At 40.6% G+C, this 16,050-nt stretch overlaps 2 protein-coding genes and 1 long non-coding RNA gene across 4 annotated transcripts; all 3 read right to left on the minus strand.

Annotated features, from left to right (window-relative positions):
* Nucleotides 1–5,456: 5,456 nt before the first annotated feature.
* Nucleotides 5,457–10,594, minus strand: LOC143902144 (uncharacterized). Of its 2 annotated transcripts, XM_077414847.1 has the most exons (7): nt 10,459–10,594; nt 8,837–9,021; nt 8,527–8,715; nt 8,130–8,213; nt 7,873–8,040; nt 5,835–5,957; nt 5,457–5,616 (listed from the first exon to the last, which is right to left on the minus strand). In XM_077414847.1, exons 2-7 carry the CDS (start codon nt 9,018–9,020, stop codon nt 5,543–5,545), a joined length of 822 nt encoding a protein of 273 aa, XP_077270973.1. In that variant the 5' UTR covers nt 9,021; nt 10,459–10,594; the 3' UTR covers nt 5,457–5,542. The 2 variants fall into 2 exon arrangements, with proteins under 2 accessions (XP_077270973.1, XP_077270972.1); XM_077414846.1 differs by lacking the exon at nt 10,459–10,594 and having other exon boundaries at nt 8,837–9,245.
* Nucleotides 10,595–10,683: 89 nt separating this feature from the next.
* Nucleotides 10,684–11,482, minus strand: LOC143902145 (uncharacterized). Its single transcript, XM_077414848.1, has one exon. The coding sequence runs from the start codon at nt 11,374–11,376 to the stop codon at nt 10,684–10,686; it is 693 nt and encodes a 230-aa protein (XP_077270974.1). The 5' UTR covers nt 11,377–11,482.
* Nucleotides 11,483–13,968: 2,486 nt separating this feature from the next.
* On the minus strand, nt 13,969–14,782 carry LOC143902146 (uncharacterized). The gene is made up of 2 exons (XR_013258269.1): nt 14,694–14,782; nt 13,969–14,633 (listed from the first exon to the last, which is right to left on the minus strand). It is a non-coding gene; the product is annotated as an uncharacterized LOC143902146 (long non-coding RNA).
* Between the last annotated feature and the right edge of the window lie 1,268 nt (nt 14,783–16,050).

Consider the following 16,050-nt stretch of genomic DNA (forward strand, 5'->3'; position numbering starts at 1 on the left):
GTGCGACACCAGCTTGTTCGAACTAGAAGGGGACGGAAGCGAGAGAGAAACTGCGCGCGAGAGAGAACGCGAACGAGAAGACGGTCCTTTTTCAAGAGGAAGACGAAGAAAAGAAGGAAAAAAAATAACGCGCAACGTCACATGTTCACCAAAAAAAAACCTCAATAAATTGCCCTAAAAGACATGTCTGAAGAGGACATTGCGGCGGTATACATGCACAGCGGGGGTCTCCGAGAGACTCCCAGGCTTTTTTTTCGGCGTTTCATTGTTTCTCTTTTTTACCCCGTATATCTCGAAGTTTTTTTAGAAATTTTTTTTAAAATATATGTAAAAAGAAAAAAATATTAAATAATTATAAATAATTATCTATTCTCTTTCTTAGATAATTCTCCTAGACAGAAAAAATAAAGAGGAGAGACCGCGACGGTTAAGTCAAAAAATTTTTTGGTCGAGTACCTACGTCGTCAGACCATCGACGCTCGCTTTTGTAGTGAGACGCCGTAACCGAATGGCGGCTCGCATGTTCTAGAAGGGTGAGATCACTGCGGAGTCAAATGTCTAACTCGCTGTTTTGTTTATATTCGCCGATAAAATTCCAGCAGCCGAACGGCGCCTTTGTAATACCCCCGCGCCGATAAAGTGACGACACCCCCCCCGGGGGGACCACCCTCGGCGTAGAAGTGGACACCTACCCCCCCCCTCGGCGGTACCTCTTGTCAATACGAGATATGTTTATTAATATTTAATAAACATGTCCCGACACGCTCGCCAACCCCCCCTCGCTCCCCCCTCACCAACGAGTCGTCCCCCCGCCCCGGCTGACCCCTCGCCTCCAAGTCGTCCCCCCTCTCCGCTCCCCCTCGCCGCCAAGTCGTCCCCCCTCTCCCCGCTCCCCCTCGCCACCAAGTCGTCCCCCTCTCCCCGCTCCCCCTCGCCTCCAAGTCGTCGTCTCCTCCCCGTTCCCCCCTCGCCCTCCCACCGCCCCGTTTCCTTCTCGCCGCCAAGTCGTCCCTCTCTCCCCGCTCCCCCTCGCCATCAAGTCGTCCCCCCATCCCTCCCCGCTCCCCCTCGCCACCATGTCGCCCCCCCTCCCCGCTCCCCCTCGCCACCAAGTCGTCCCCCCCTCCCCGCTCCCCTTCGCCACCATGTCGTCCCCCCCGCCCCGCTCCCCCTCGCCACCATGTCGCCCCCCCCCCGACCCGCTCCCCCTCGCCACCAAGTTGCCCCCCCCCGGCAGACCCCTCGCCACCAAGTCGTCCCCGCGGCGCCTTCCCCCCCCTCTCGCCCCTCACCCCCCCTGAGATCCCCGGCCTAGAACTGTTATTGATATATCTACTAAAAATCAACAAATTCAACAACAAGGTAAGCTGCTGAACTGATAAAATTTTTCTTACATTGAGAAATTGTAGTGTATTATATTGCAAAATCGTTAACAAACTAAATCAATTTCTGTTTTAAACCTTTAGGAAAATAAAAAAACTACGCCCAACAGGTGAAGACATCACATAAATATGACAAAATAACAAAGCCAGCCTGCGTTCACAAATTGTGGAAGAATATATACGATTAAGAGGACGATAAGTATAGGCATATATCCACGCGGTAAAAATTTTTTATATCAAAACAAAAACATATATAAATATATATAATTATATATATTTATATGTTTTTTTAAATGTTTTTTTATGTTAATTATACATACATAACAACTGTTACATTTATACATTGTGACGTTGCGGCCCGCCGCTTCGTGGCAGCGCCCCGCCACCGTCACAAGGCGCGGAAAATTGCGCCCAGGGACGAGCCAGAGAGGCGACGACGAGATCTCCAGAGGCCAAAAATCGATATCGTTTCCGCGTTTTGATTATTCTCTTATTTTCATGTGTAATTGTAATGCGTACGGCGCCTCACCCACACCACGGCGAATCTTCGAGGGATTACAGATAACGAGAGGGGTCCGGGAGGACCAAGGACCGAGGAGGGTTGGCGAGAGCGGAAGCTACATGGATCACGGGCGGGGAGAGCAACGCGGCAGGCGTGCGGCGAATGAGGCGGCGATGGACAAGGCCGCCGGTAGCGGGGCCCCAGGTCCCGGGGCAAACCCGGCCTCAGCAATCTGCCTCCACGAAATACCGGCCCGCGGGGTGACTGATCACCGCCCCGAGGGCAACCGGAGGCACACCGGCCAGAGCAAAGTTCAGTCCGCTGCCCAGGGACAAATTGAAGAAGTCGCTACGCCGCCGAGGGACCGTTGCGCGCCCCCGAAGGATCCACCTTACGACGATCCTGCTTGAGGATATCGCGCGAGCTTGCACGCTCGCTCTCCATTGGTTGGCACGCCCCTACGGAAGGGGGTGCCGCATCGATTCCGTTATCGAGCGAATTTAGCGAGACACTCTCTGGTCGTCCGTCGGCGAGTCCGAACGTTTTCTTAAACTACGCGATAGCCGCCCCGAGTCGGGAAAATCTGTTGCGCTGCGACGATCCTCCGTACGAGGTGACGGCGAGGAGCCCTACGAGGAGACATCACATCGGTGAGGTTGCCCGCAGTAATTAATCGCAAAATGTAACGCCACGACGCCGCCCTCCGGTGCACGCTCTCGTCCGGGATAACGTTGTAATATCGCGACGCGCGGTCCCTTGAGACCGCGTATCGAATGGCGATCGACAGCGAGAGCGAAGGGCCTCGGGATGATATCGTGGCCGCGGAATTGAAGTAAAGACGCGATTGCGAGCCTCTGGAGATCGCGATAGATTTGTGGCGAAATCTGTTACTGCGCGTCCGTTTCGCATAATGTCTGCGCTCGTGGTTGTGCCTCGCACCTTCCGTATTCCCGGCGTATCAAATTACCAAACATTGCTCTTGTGAAATTTCGCATGCGTCGGCCCATCATTCGCGTTAATCGGCCGTCTGTGAGTGGCTAATTGCCTCAGAGAATCGTACGTGTTAAGGTAATTATGTTCGGATGCGTTGTTCGGTGATTGCGTGTTATTATTGCTCGCGGTAATCCCGCACATTTTCCTCGCGTTTCTTCCCGTATTTCGCGTTACGCCGATTGCCTCGGCGTTTCGTTTTCGCGTTCGGAAATCACTGAAGACAGTATTGTCTTTGCCCGAATGACTGGCGCTACCTTTGGTCATTTCTCGCGTTAGATTAAGTCCGTATTTTCGCGTTTGTTATAGTATTTCGCGTCTCCTTGCGATCGCGCCAAAATTGATCTCGCGTTATTGTGTTGCGTTCGATCCTCATTACGTTGGGGCGTGGCTTACGCCACGATTCATACTTGCGTTAGGCTTAAGATAATTGGCGACAGAATTCTCGCGCGACTCCCGGCGTTGCGTTCACGCGCTCCGAGCGTGAGGTATCGCCCTTTCGCGATCTTTCTTGCGAGATCTTATTTTCTATTTCCGTGATTATTTCGCGTTTACGGTTGATGGTCCATATTAATTGTAAGTTTTGTCATACTGTATCTCTCTGATCTCATCGCAGCGCCTTCTGCGCGTTTATTATACGATAACGCCGTACTTCGTTTATTCTGGTGTCCGCGCTACCATTATTTTTTTTTGTTTCATCTCTGACGCTCGCGCGACTGATTATAGGATTTGCCTGACCGACCGAAGCCGGATCGGTCTTTATATGTTTCACGCGCGCATTTCTAATGAATAAATGTTATTTTTATTTATTAATTGCTTGAGTTCGGAACCTTATTTATGGCGCGTCACCCCGCCGAATATCGCGCCGCCCTTCATCAACCCCGCCCCAGCCCTTAGGTCGAGCTAGCCGATTCCTCGCACATCCGCACGTCTCGCTGTGCGTCTCGTGTTGGTTTTCTTTCGCGATTTCGCGGACGCGCGTTGACGCGTCTGGCGCTCAACGGTAAATTCGTTTCGCGAAGTGTCGGAGGTGCGAGGGAATCGTCGAGGAGGCCCGTCATCCCGCTCTCCTTACTCCTTTTGATCCGGCACACGTCCCGGAGCGGTCCGGGAGTGAAAAAGTTGTGACAAAATATATGATTATACATGGGCAATTTTTTTCTCATTACCTCAAACTTCACCTATTATAAAAAATGCAATGCGAAAATGATCTTTTTAATTATTTTTAGATTTTTCTTTTTATTTTCTTCTGTAATATATATTATAGAAGAGAGACAAAAACATGTATGGACATATTTGATATATTTAATTATAAATAAATATATATATATATAAATTTTTTTACCTGGCATTAAAAAACATACGTTTACAATTATCCATTGGAATAATGTGCAATAACAGATTTGTCCAATATTTGCAGAATTACTTGGATAAATTATACTAATAGGTTGTGGTGATGCAATATCAACGAAGTATTGAAGATAAAAACCGGCGATCGCTCAACGTTGGAGAAAGAAAGTGGGATACAATTTCCGATTTCAAATTCAGTATGCAATTTAAAGATCATTTATTATTAAAAGTATACATATTAAGTAAAAGTATCTGTGCGATTATTTAAACAAATAATGAGCATTTACATATTTATCCAATACTTTATTTGCAGATAAATAACTTTGATAAAGGATGAATTACGTTGGGACACAGGATGGATATACATTGGTTCATCCCAAGAAATTCTGATATATGTGAGTGTATAAGGTATCTACTTAATTGTTACGCCGATTGCACAATGTGTTATTTCTTTATACGCCGCAAGAGTATAAGTGACTTCCTCCAATAAGAAAAGATTTATAAGATGATATGACAAAATCTGAATGAAATTGGAAATGCTGCAATTATATGTCTCGATATTAATTTGCAACAATACTAGTAGAAATTGAGACCTTTGTGCAAATATTGAAAATTTGGACAATTTATTTATAAATAGTATTTCAGCAAGACAGCAGCGTTATGAAGAACCATCTTAGTGCAATAATTGTCCAATTGAATGACAATATTTACGTAATTTTCCTATCGGGGATCTTTCAAAGGAGCAATGGCTTTCGCTTTGTATTTTAATAAAATATTTTTATTTTGTACTGTTACCTCTGTAATTCTTTGTGGCCATTAAAAAATACACATGTAAATAACTTTGTATTTAAATATCTTGTATTCCCTTGTTAAATTTAAATAAAATTTTTTAATCTTATAAAATTGTTATTATACATTCTTTTTTAATTGACACAATGTAAAGATTTTTCAAAGTAGTGCAACAATTATTTTTTGAGGCAATATACATGTTCTCTCTGTAATTGGCGCTCTAATTTAAAGAGATATTATTTCTTTTTTGTAATTGTAATAAATCACTTGAAGCGCGACTCTTCTTTTTGAAAAGGTAACATAATTTTGTGACGTGTATCACTTGGGTTATAATTTTTCGGAAATAAATATACTACTGTTTAGATTTTTTCGAGATTTTTCGAGATATAAAAATCCACCACTTGTTACTTAGGTTTTTTCGAGGTATAATACTACCACTTTTTTTTTTTAGGTAACAACATATACACTACTATACGTGTACTTGGCGCCTTTTTTACCTTTTTTTAAAAAAGGTAATTTTGTGCGGATTTTATTTACTTGTTCCGTCTGTTTCTATTAGATTCAAGTTAGATCCCATATTCCAGTTCGATACATCAGCTTGACCTGAAAAACTCAGCGACGAATTTACGATTAAACTATATTCATAACAATCACAATTTCGCTATAATACACAATAATAAAATTAAGTTTCCTTGTTTGTCTCTAATTTTAAAAATTTAGTTAATATAATGTAAACTTTTATGCAAATAAATTTAAATTTAAAAAAATATTGCACAGTTAGTAAAGCCACAGTAATATATATTTTTTAACCCCGTTTTTACCTTTTTCTGCGAACATGGTATCTAAATCTATGCCATCCAAGCATAATACATTACTTTCTGTATGTTCTTCATTATTATTATTATTTGGTAATTCAGTATCAGTATCTAATAATGCAGCATTTTCTGTAAATAGGAAATATTCTCGTTTACTCGATTTCATCAAGAGACACGGTAGTGTCTCGCGCCAAGTACACGCGGAGCGAGACCGACCGTGACTCTTTTACGCGACGCGACGGGTTGCGAGTATACGAGATGTTGAGATCTCGATAACGAGTGAACGGATCAAGTTCTAAGTAGGCTTGATCGATAGCTTGGGGTCCAATTAGGGGGGGGGGGTTTCTCTTATAATATTCCGCTACGTGCCCTACGAGCGGAGATATTGCGACGCAAAGTCCAAATGTGAAAATTTTTTATTAAGATCCTTCCTTTTCCTCCTAACGCCGACGTCTGATATGATGACGTCATAATCAGAAACGTCATTTTCACTTTTTCGACGCTGGCGGCGCAGGTATCGCCAGTTTCGATATTGCGCGCGTATTTCGAAATTAGGTCGATAGACTTATCGGTCAGGAGGAAGATTTCTATTTAGGTAAATTAGGTATATATATAAATTTTATATATTGACGGAAAAGAAGATTCTCTACGCTTGGCAGAAAGTGCCGCTAGGGAATTTTTAAGTCGATTCTTATGAATCAAGTTTGAGTTTGATGTCTAGGTATCCCAGGTTGCCGATGTCGAGGTCCAGATAGTGCGCTTCATAGTTTTCGGTGTCCAGGTGTAATAATACGTTGAATTCGATGTCTACGTGTCCCAGTTTGCCGATGACGAGGTCCACATAGTGCGTTCCGTAGTTTTCTGTGTCTACGTGTATTAATACCTTAATTGATGTTTAGGTGTCCCAGGTTGCTGATGACGAGGTCCAGATATCGCGCTCCGTAGTTTTCGGTGTCTAGGTGTTATAATACCTCGAATTCGATGTTCACGTGTCCCAGGTTGCCGATGACGAGATCCAGATAGTGCGCTTCATAGTTTTTGGTGTCTAGGTGTATTAATAACTTTAAATCTGAATGGGTGCGTTCAGCCGATACTCCGCTAGCCTAGCAATCGTGAGCAGTCGCTCGTTTTCGCTCGTTTGCTCTCCTTTTAATTCATTAGGTCAATTTAAATTTTCGAGGTCTAACAGCGCCAAGTTTTTTTTACAAGAAAAATTTATGTATTTTAATAAAATATTTTTATTTTGTATTGTTACCTCTGTAATTCTTTGTGATTAAATCTTTTATTCTATTGAAAAATACATATATAAACTTTATATTTAAATACAAATTGTATTCCCTCGTTGGATTAAATATTTTAATAAAATATTTGTATTTTGTACTGTTACCTTTGTAATTCTTTGTGACCATTAAAAAATACACATGTAAACTTTGTATTTAAATATCTTGTATTCCCTTGTTAAATTTAAATAAAATTTTTTAATTTTATAAAATTGTTATCATACATTCTTTTCTAATTGACACAATGTAAAAATTTTTCAAAGTAGTGCAACAATTATTTTTTGAGGCAATATATACATGTTCTTTCTGTAATTGGCGCTCTAATTTAAAGAGATATCATTTCTTTTTTGTAATTGTTATAGATCACTTGAAGCGCGACTCTTCTTTTTGATAAGGTAACATAATTTTGTGACGTGTATCACTTGGGTTATAATTTTTCGAAAATAAAGATACTACTGCTTAGATTTTTTCGAGATTTTTCGAGATATAAAGATCTACCACTTGTTACTTAGGTTTTGTCGAGGTATAATACTACCACTTTCTTTTTTTTTAGGTAACAACATATACACTATTATACGTGTACTTAACGCCTTTTTTTACTTTTTTTTAAAAAAGGTAATTTTGTGCGGATATCACGCTTTTTTGTAGTATATTACGCATTTTATAAACAGTATGTACAGGATAAAGCTATTTGGAGGTATAATACTACCACTTTGTTTTTTTCGCGGTTAAATTTACATAATTTAAAAAAATTATATTTGTACCGATAACTTGTTTTCCATTTTTTAGTTCCGAACATCTTTGTTTTTCATGTATCGATGCTCCAAATTTGCAATCAACTGCAGATTTTTTTGATATTTTATGTTGAGCAGAGCTTATTGCTTCAACTTTTCTTATTGTTGGCTTATAGTTTATAGGAACTTGTGGAATACCTATTTTATTTCAATATTAATATTATTTCTAATATATTTATAAATTAATATGTTGAATGTTTTTAGTATATTTGTAAATCAATACTTACATATTTCTTTTAGTTTAATTTTAGTAGATGTGTCATTTTCATGGTAGGTTGATAGTTTATTAATTCTTTTCTTAGCTGTATTATCTATTAAAAAAACACTTGTGTAATATAAATATTGAAACTTATACAATTGTTTTCAATAGAAACAAAAAATTGTATGAGTTAACACATCTCACAAATTTTTATATTACTTTGACATTACATAAGACTGTTCTTCAACTAGAAGGATGTTATAAATTCTTATAATTTTATACATTGCAAATATAAAAGCTATTTTAAGATTTTAAAAATTTAAATAATTTAGTCAATGTGTTGTAACATTGTCTCAAACATCTAGCTCTATACTTCTTTAATACCATTTAATCATAAAAATTAATTTAAAAAACTTAATGCTTACCTAAATTTTCATTTTCTTTTTCTTCCTCGGATGAAGATGTAGTACAGTAACGAGGTGGTTTATTAATTTGTCTTTTCTGTAAAGATGCTTTATTATACATTTTTTCTTTTAGAGTTGACAATGTTTCTTCATCATTTGTAGAAATGTTTGTTATTTCAATTTCAAATTCTCTAGCTTTCTTGTATGTATCTAGAAAAGATAAAAATTAGATGAACAATTTATACATTAATTTTAATATATATTAAAGATAATATATCTGAATATATATATATATATATATATATATATATATATATGTATATATATTTACCAAAAGGACCTAATAATTTTTTATAGTGAATAATATCCCAATCATTATTAGGTAATGAGTTTTTTTTAGACTCAACACTAGCATTTTTCTCTTTCGGTGGCCATTTAAATGCTTTAGATAGTACTATTAACCACGATGATGGTATGGTTGCAGACCATTCATCCCACAATACGACAAAATACATTCTGTAAAGTAATGCTGAACCTTCACCGCAAATATATTGGATCATGGGACGAGATGAAAAAAATCATGCTGAGAATTCTTGCATGCTATTTTTAAATAAAAATAATGTTGCTATGAAATAACATTATAAATTGACATTACTTTAACTTCATATACCTAGGTATATCCTGTATTATACACATTTTTTAATAATATTATATTTAGAATATAAAATATTATTTAAAAATGCGTATGTCTAGAAGAATATTAATATATGTAGAAAATGGTAAAATGTAAAATTCTGCATTCAGCAAGACATAAAACTGAAAAAAATTAAATTAATTCATCAATTATCTGAATAAATATATGGAGCATAAATATTTATAATGTGAAAACTAAATAAATTTTAAAAATAAAAGAATTATAATGCGATTATTTAAGAAAAATTAATTAGACAAAATTGATAAAATTTTAGTTAATTGTGGATTATATGTATGTTTATAAGACACAATTTGAAATAATTTTATATTATTTTATACACATGAATGAATTATGGGAAAAAAACAAAAAGAATTCTTGTAAGGAATACAAATTGCTTTCATGTTTACTTCATCAATTGGAACATTTTTTAATTCGGACCATTCATTTCCAACAATTATGTTAAATAACTCAGAATTAACGGGATTTATTAATATTTTTCCTTGCATAATGGAATCTTCATTACATTTATAAATATTTTTAATATGAAAGATATCATTATTTTTTAAATAGCAAAAACTATCAGACTCTTTTTTTACTGACAATTTAAATGTTTTATAGAAAATGTAATCATATGCTAATATCGTTTCATTAGATTTTTTAGAATTATATTGAGCAACTTGAGATGTTGAAAAGTAGTGTTCTTGTAGCTTTTTCTTATATTTAGCACGTTCCACTATTCTATTATGTAATTGTTCGAGAGGTTTTTCTGCTTTCTTCAATTGTTTTTTAATTTCATATAAAAAACTTTCAAAAAAAAAACTACTAAATGAATCTAAAGGTCCAAATTTTACTACATCATCAGGTATGTGAATTAAATTATGAAATAAATTCTTAGCATACTCATTATTATTAATACAATCACTTTCATGGCACAATATTCTAATAGCACAATGTAAAGAATTAAAATGCAACAAATAATTTTGAGGTAAATAATTTTGGAATATAACTGGTCCTACATATAATAGAAATAGTCTGAATTCCGTTGCTTTCCAACGGTCCAACTCTTCTAAACTACGTGTCTTCCGTGCAAAATCACTTGGTATCCATGCAGATATATTACACAAAGCTTCTGAAATTTCCTGTATAACTGCAGACTTGAATTTTATAGCTTTGATTTTTCCATGTACAAAAATTTGAAGCATCTTTTTTACAACTCCCAAGCAAACTAAGTGCATATAATCTAATGGAAATTGGCTTACCATTCCCACATTTGCTCTCTCAAAAATTGATCTTCTAATATGATGCTCTTCATTTTCTTGATTAACAAAATTTTCATCTGTTCTCAATTTTGCATTTATTTCAGGGAAAAGCATTCGATGATTATTATAATCACCTTCTTGCATGCACTTTGAACAACCAAAATATCCATTAAATGTTTTCGTACATTTTACAAATGATCGAGCTGGAGAATCACAAACTATACATCAAATTGCAACGGTAAAATGTATTTCATTAAACTCAAATCCTTTTTCGTGTAATAAAATATACTCTTCGATAAAATCTTGTAGAAATACATTAGAACAAGCAGGTTTATTATATCCATGATATACTCCAATAACAAATGGTTCAAAATTTTTTGGATATATTTCTCCTAGTATTGGATAAAATTGGCTTTTTGAGTTTTTTGTTAAAGGTAAACCATCAATATTAATATTTATCTCTATGTTTTTAGATATTGTACTTAAACGTACAGTTTTTAGAATATCTATCAAAGCATTTTTTAGTCCATAATGAAAATATTTCCTAGGAGGGACTTCACGAACAACAATGTGCTTAGGAGTTTCAAGTAATGTTCTCGGATCAAGTGGAAGATCTTGTAATTTAGTATTATTATTAACATTTTTCAATAACTTTAATAAAGCTCCAGTAGCTCGATGAGTAATATTATATTCGAACACCCATTGTTTCAGTTGTTCTTTAAAGTTTGAAGTTTCATTTAGTGCTATATTATCATCTGTTATATCATTCAATTTATCTTCAATGAAATAGTTTCCTTCACTATTATTGTCACTGTTAATGTCATTATAGATATCAATATTTTCGCCTATATAATTATTGCCACTGTTATTGTCATTATTGATATCAATACTTTCACTTATATAATTTGCAGGATGCATTATTTCATATTTGACACTGTCACTGGAACATACTTTGTTTTCTTCTACATTATTATCACTTATTTGAATATTTTGTAAAAATTTATAAGCTTTGAGAAGCCTTTTATTTTTCTGACTCACGGATAAATTTTTAAAATTTTTGTGTAATGACATTTTTAATTTATCAAATTAATGTAATGTGTAAAGCATATGTGGCGGTTTTCCGACCGCACAATCAAGACGGTACGCGCGCCGCGCGCGCGCCCACCGATCACGCGCCGAGCGCGTGGGCCCGACTACGGCCCGCGAAGCTAGACGAAAGCGCCGCCGACAGGTGGCAGACTTTCTCGCGTTTCAGTTCCCGACAGGGAAGAATAAAAGGCCACACGGCGACGGCCTAGACAGCTTTCGACTGCTCTTCGGCTCAGAGCCGAGAACAGGAGAAGCATTTTGGTAACCGATCTCGCCGTCACCTTGCCGCCGCCGAAGCTACGGCCACCACCGAGACGAGCTGCGCCACTTCGCCTGCCGCTACCGCCACAACCTCAGCGGCCCCTGGACTACCGCCCAGGCCAACTGTGGAAGCTCGTCCAGCTCCAGCTCTCGCCGGTGCGATTGACTCGTCCTCCACGTGCGCTCATCACAACGTGGGACGTACGAGTTCGGCGCTACACGTCTCCACGACTAACGTGGACGGTGCCTCCACTCCTGTCGTCGCTGCCACCGTCACCCTCCGAGCGGGTACACCAGGGGACGCAGACCATGCGACCGCGCGCTTCGGAGGCGAGTTCGGAAACGATCCGACGAGCATCCTCAATGGAGAAGATACCGACTGAGGGGACGAAGGCGAGGATCGATAACGTGAGACGCCCAAACCGTAGTGACCGGCAGAGGCAATGGACCAGAGGACCATCCCGCATACCTGGCGCACGAATGTGCGACGCCAGATTTACCGACGAAGCAAAGTTCCCGAAAAGGATACCGGCTTCGGGTACAAAGATGCCCGACGGTCTTACCAAGACCTGGGATACCTCCCCAGGAGGTCGGCGCCATTGTCCGACAAAGTCCGGGCGAAACGCACTTTCGCCAGGAACTTGCACATCCGACGGCCGTACCAGGACCTGGGACACCCTCCCAGGGGGTCGGCGCCATTGTCCAGCCAAATCCGGGCGAAACGCACTTTCGCCAGGAACTTATCTACCCGACGGCCTTACCAGGACCTGGGACACCCTCCCAGGGGGTCGGCGCCATTGTCCAGCCAAATCCGGGCGAAACGCACTTTCGCCAGGAACTTATCAACCCGACGGCCTTATCAGGACCTGGGACACCCTCCCAGGGGGTCGGCGCCATTGTCCAGCCAAATCCGGGCGAAACGCACTTTCGCCAGGAACTTATATATCCGACGGCCGTACCAGGACCTGGGACACCCTCCCAGGGGGTCGGCGCCATTATCCAGCCAAATCCGGGCGAAACGCACTTTCGCCAGGAACTTACATATCCGACGGTCTTACCAGGACCTGGGACACCCTCCCAGGGGGTCGGCGCCATGATCCGGCAAAAACCGGGCGAAACGCATCTTCGCCAGGAACTTATCCATCCGGTGGACGTACCAAGTCCTGGGACACCCGCCTAGGGGGTCGACGTCGAGCTCCGACAAAGATCCCCAGGATACGCATCATCTCCGGGAACAGTGGCCCGGAACAGCGATACCAGCACCTGGGAGACACAGCCAGAGGGTCGGCGTCAACGGCCGACGACATCGACGTCACCCGGACGTCGTCTACAGGGAGAACACCCAAATTCACCTTCAGGGGCATCTTCGAGGAGGTGCGCATAGGTCGACGTCGTCCGCGTCGAACATTTTCCGGGAGTGAAAACCTGGTGCAGCGGTACCAGGGAAGGAAGGTTCTCGCACTGCGTTGCGCGTGGAAATTTCCACGGGAACCTTCTAGAACGGGCGATGCGCAAAAGGACACGCGAGAGGGTAGTGAAAATCATCGTGTTTTCGCATGATCGCGCCAGATGTGCCGGCCGCGAACAATAGACGATCGAGAAAGTTCCGGGGAGTGGGAACGATCCGGCATAAGTGGGGAGCCCAAGCGAGAGCGACCGCTCGAGGCAGTCTCTCGGGTATAGCCGTGGCGAACACACGTATCACACTCTGTACGATCGGCATACGCGTTATACTTTACAACCGAGAACTCCCGCGTACTATCGCGTAAAATTACTCGTCTTAACCAACAGCGAGGGGCAATTAATTGCCAAATACAATCGAGTGTTAGCAACAATACGCGAGTTGAAATTCGGATACATTGTTAATTAGTGGAAGTGCAATTATCGAGTATATAACAACCACGGGCATTGGGTCACGCGGATACGGAATATTGTGCGGACATTATTAATCATTGTATTTAACCACCGAATACTCGTTCGTTAATTCAGCGCACGAACATTGTATGATAGAGTGATGGTCACGGCCGAGTGCGTGATCATAGTTTAACAATCACGAGGTTCAAAGTCCTCCGATCGGAATAATTATCTGGAATAAAAGCATCGTATCGACTAAACGAATAAGCCGAGATACGCAATTTGAATAATTGTGCAACTTTATTAAAATAAAGCGACGTTCACACCGAGGCGAGAAACTCGCGTTGTGAGACACCTTTATGATATTGTGAAACGGCCTGTAACGTTGAAATGATGATGTGGCATTAAAGATTAATTAATTCTGAAACAAATTTTCCTGATTAATTATAAAAAATTATCGATACTTACCTTCTACTTACCTTGTCCTTCGGCGATGATCCAACGTTGTCCAGCGGCAATCCGGTATGCGATGTAAAGCGAGGATCCGGGGAAGCAGAGCAGCAACAAAGCAGCGATCCATCCGAGGCGGGAACTGAAAAAGAGAAGCGCATTAGTACGTAATTAAACATAATTATCGGGACTTATCCTTATCTGGTATGCGAGGTAAAGCGAGGATCCAGAGACGGATAACGGCAACGGCGATCCAATCCGGGCGTCGATCTGCAACATAACATAAAATAATTAGTACATAATTATTTTATAATTACTTACCTCTATCTGGTATGCGATGTAAAGCGAGGATCCAGGGATGAGAAGCAGCAACGATGATCCAACAGGGACATCAGTCTGAAATAAAATTCAAATAATTAGGATATAATTGAATTATCCTTACTTACCTCTATCTGGTATGCGATGTAAAGCGAGGATCCAGGGATGAGAAGCAGCAACGGTGATCCATCAGGGACATCCTTCTGAAACAAATAATTCCTATTAGCGTCTTGCGAATAATCGGGGCGTTGATGCGAACTTACCTTCTCGGTAGTCTAAGGTAAAACCGAGTGGCGACCGTTTGATAGGAATATTATCCGCCGGAATCGGGCTCAACACGTACCGTCCGGTCACAACCATCCCGCCTGCGCGTGTACACCGAGGCGTGCAGCACCAGCCATCACGCGGCACTCAGGAAGTGCAGACGGACACGGAGTGGGAGGTCACCTCCTCCCAAGGGACGCAGACCGAGGAGCCAGCGACACTCCTATCGGAGTCGACACCGACTGCGGAACCGGAGCAGTCCCTCACACCACCGGGGACACCGCCGGCGTGGCGGAAGTTCAGCTCCTTCCGGAGGACCACGACGCAGCCGAGCATCATCTGGCGTGAGCGACTCCGTGACTAGGAGGAGAAGAAACCAATCGGCCCTTTTCAGGGCCACACAACAAGAAGAGCCCAAACGGCCCTTTTCAGGGCCGCCTCCACGGCCCTTCTCAGGGCCTTCTTCAGCACACTGACACATCGACATCTGTATAACAGGACCTAGAATAAACGACCTATTTATTGTACACCTCTGTCTCTCAGCTCACTCGGCGATCCCTCTCTCGCTACGACATATCCTCTGCGAAGGGCACGCGACGCCCCAGCGTAAGTGGCTAGCGCCCACAGCATAAAAATACTAAGTATAAAAATACAAATTTTAAAAGCAGAAAATATATGATAAAATATAAATTACTTTATAATTATTTAATCTTTTGTTATAAGTTACTTTACCTTCATGTTTTTTTTAAAGCTCAATTTTTATTTTAATTTGGCATCCAAAGAAAAATGTAGCTTAAACTCGAAAATTAATCCTAAAACATATATAAATAATTAATTTTCTGATTAAATGTTATTTATATATGCATCAAAATTACGAAAATGTGTTATTTTTAATATGACACTATACACATTAACGTGCATAATATCAAACAAAATGTTAATTATTATTACCTGCTATTTATTATTTCTTCGCTTCTTTCTTTCTTCTCTCTCTCTCTCTCTCTCTTTTTCTCTCTCTCTCAGCAGAAGCAGACGTGTGAAACATCGCTCCGTAAAAGTGTTAATTTTTGGGTGGTTTAGAAGTGAGGGAGAGTGTTAAAGAGTTGTGTAACGAATATCTTCATAGACCGGGGGTAGCCATAAGTGTTATCTAGCCGGAATATGTTGATACATAGACACGAGAACTGCATTTCGTACAGAGGTCATCGAAGCCTCGTACGACAGGTAGACATCGGCGACGAACACAAAACGCTGACGTGTGAAAGTGACGTGTTAAAGTGACGAGTCAATTAACTGTCTCTGCCGATATTAGCAGAATGAACGAGGAATACGCCGAGTATCGATGCTCGGCATGTA

Source organism: Temnothorax americanus, unplaced genomic scaffold, assembly GCF_048541705.1.
Source record: "Temnothorax americanus isolate GAGA-0224 unplaced genomic scaffold, ASM4854170v1 Scaffold38, whole genome shotgun sequence".
NCBI classification, from domain to species: Eukaryota; Metazoa; Arthropoda; class Insecta; order Hymenoptera; family Formicidae; genus Temnothorax; species Temnothorax americanus.

Coding starts and splice junctions, on each gene's coding strand:
- LOC143902144 (XM_077414846.1), bottom strand. CDS start 9,065: ATGATCCAATATATTTGCGGTGAAGGTTCAGCATTACTTTACAGAATG. Junction 8,214..8,526: donor AAAAGAAAATGAAAATTTAG/GTAAGCATTAAG, acceptor TTTTTTTAATAG/ATAATACAGCTAAGAAAAGA. Junction 5,958..7,872: donor AAATGGAAAACAAGTTATCG/GTACAAATATAA, acceptor TCCTATTTACAG/AAAATGCTGCATTATTAGAT.
- LOC143902145 (XM_077414848.1), bottom strand. CDS start 11,376: ATGCATCCTGCAAATTATATAAGTGAAAGTATTGATATCAATAATGAC.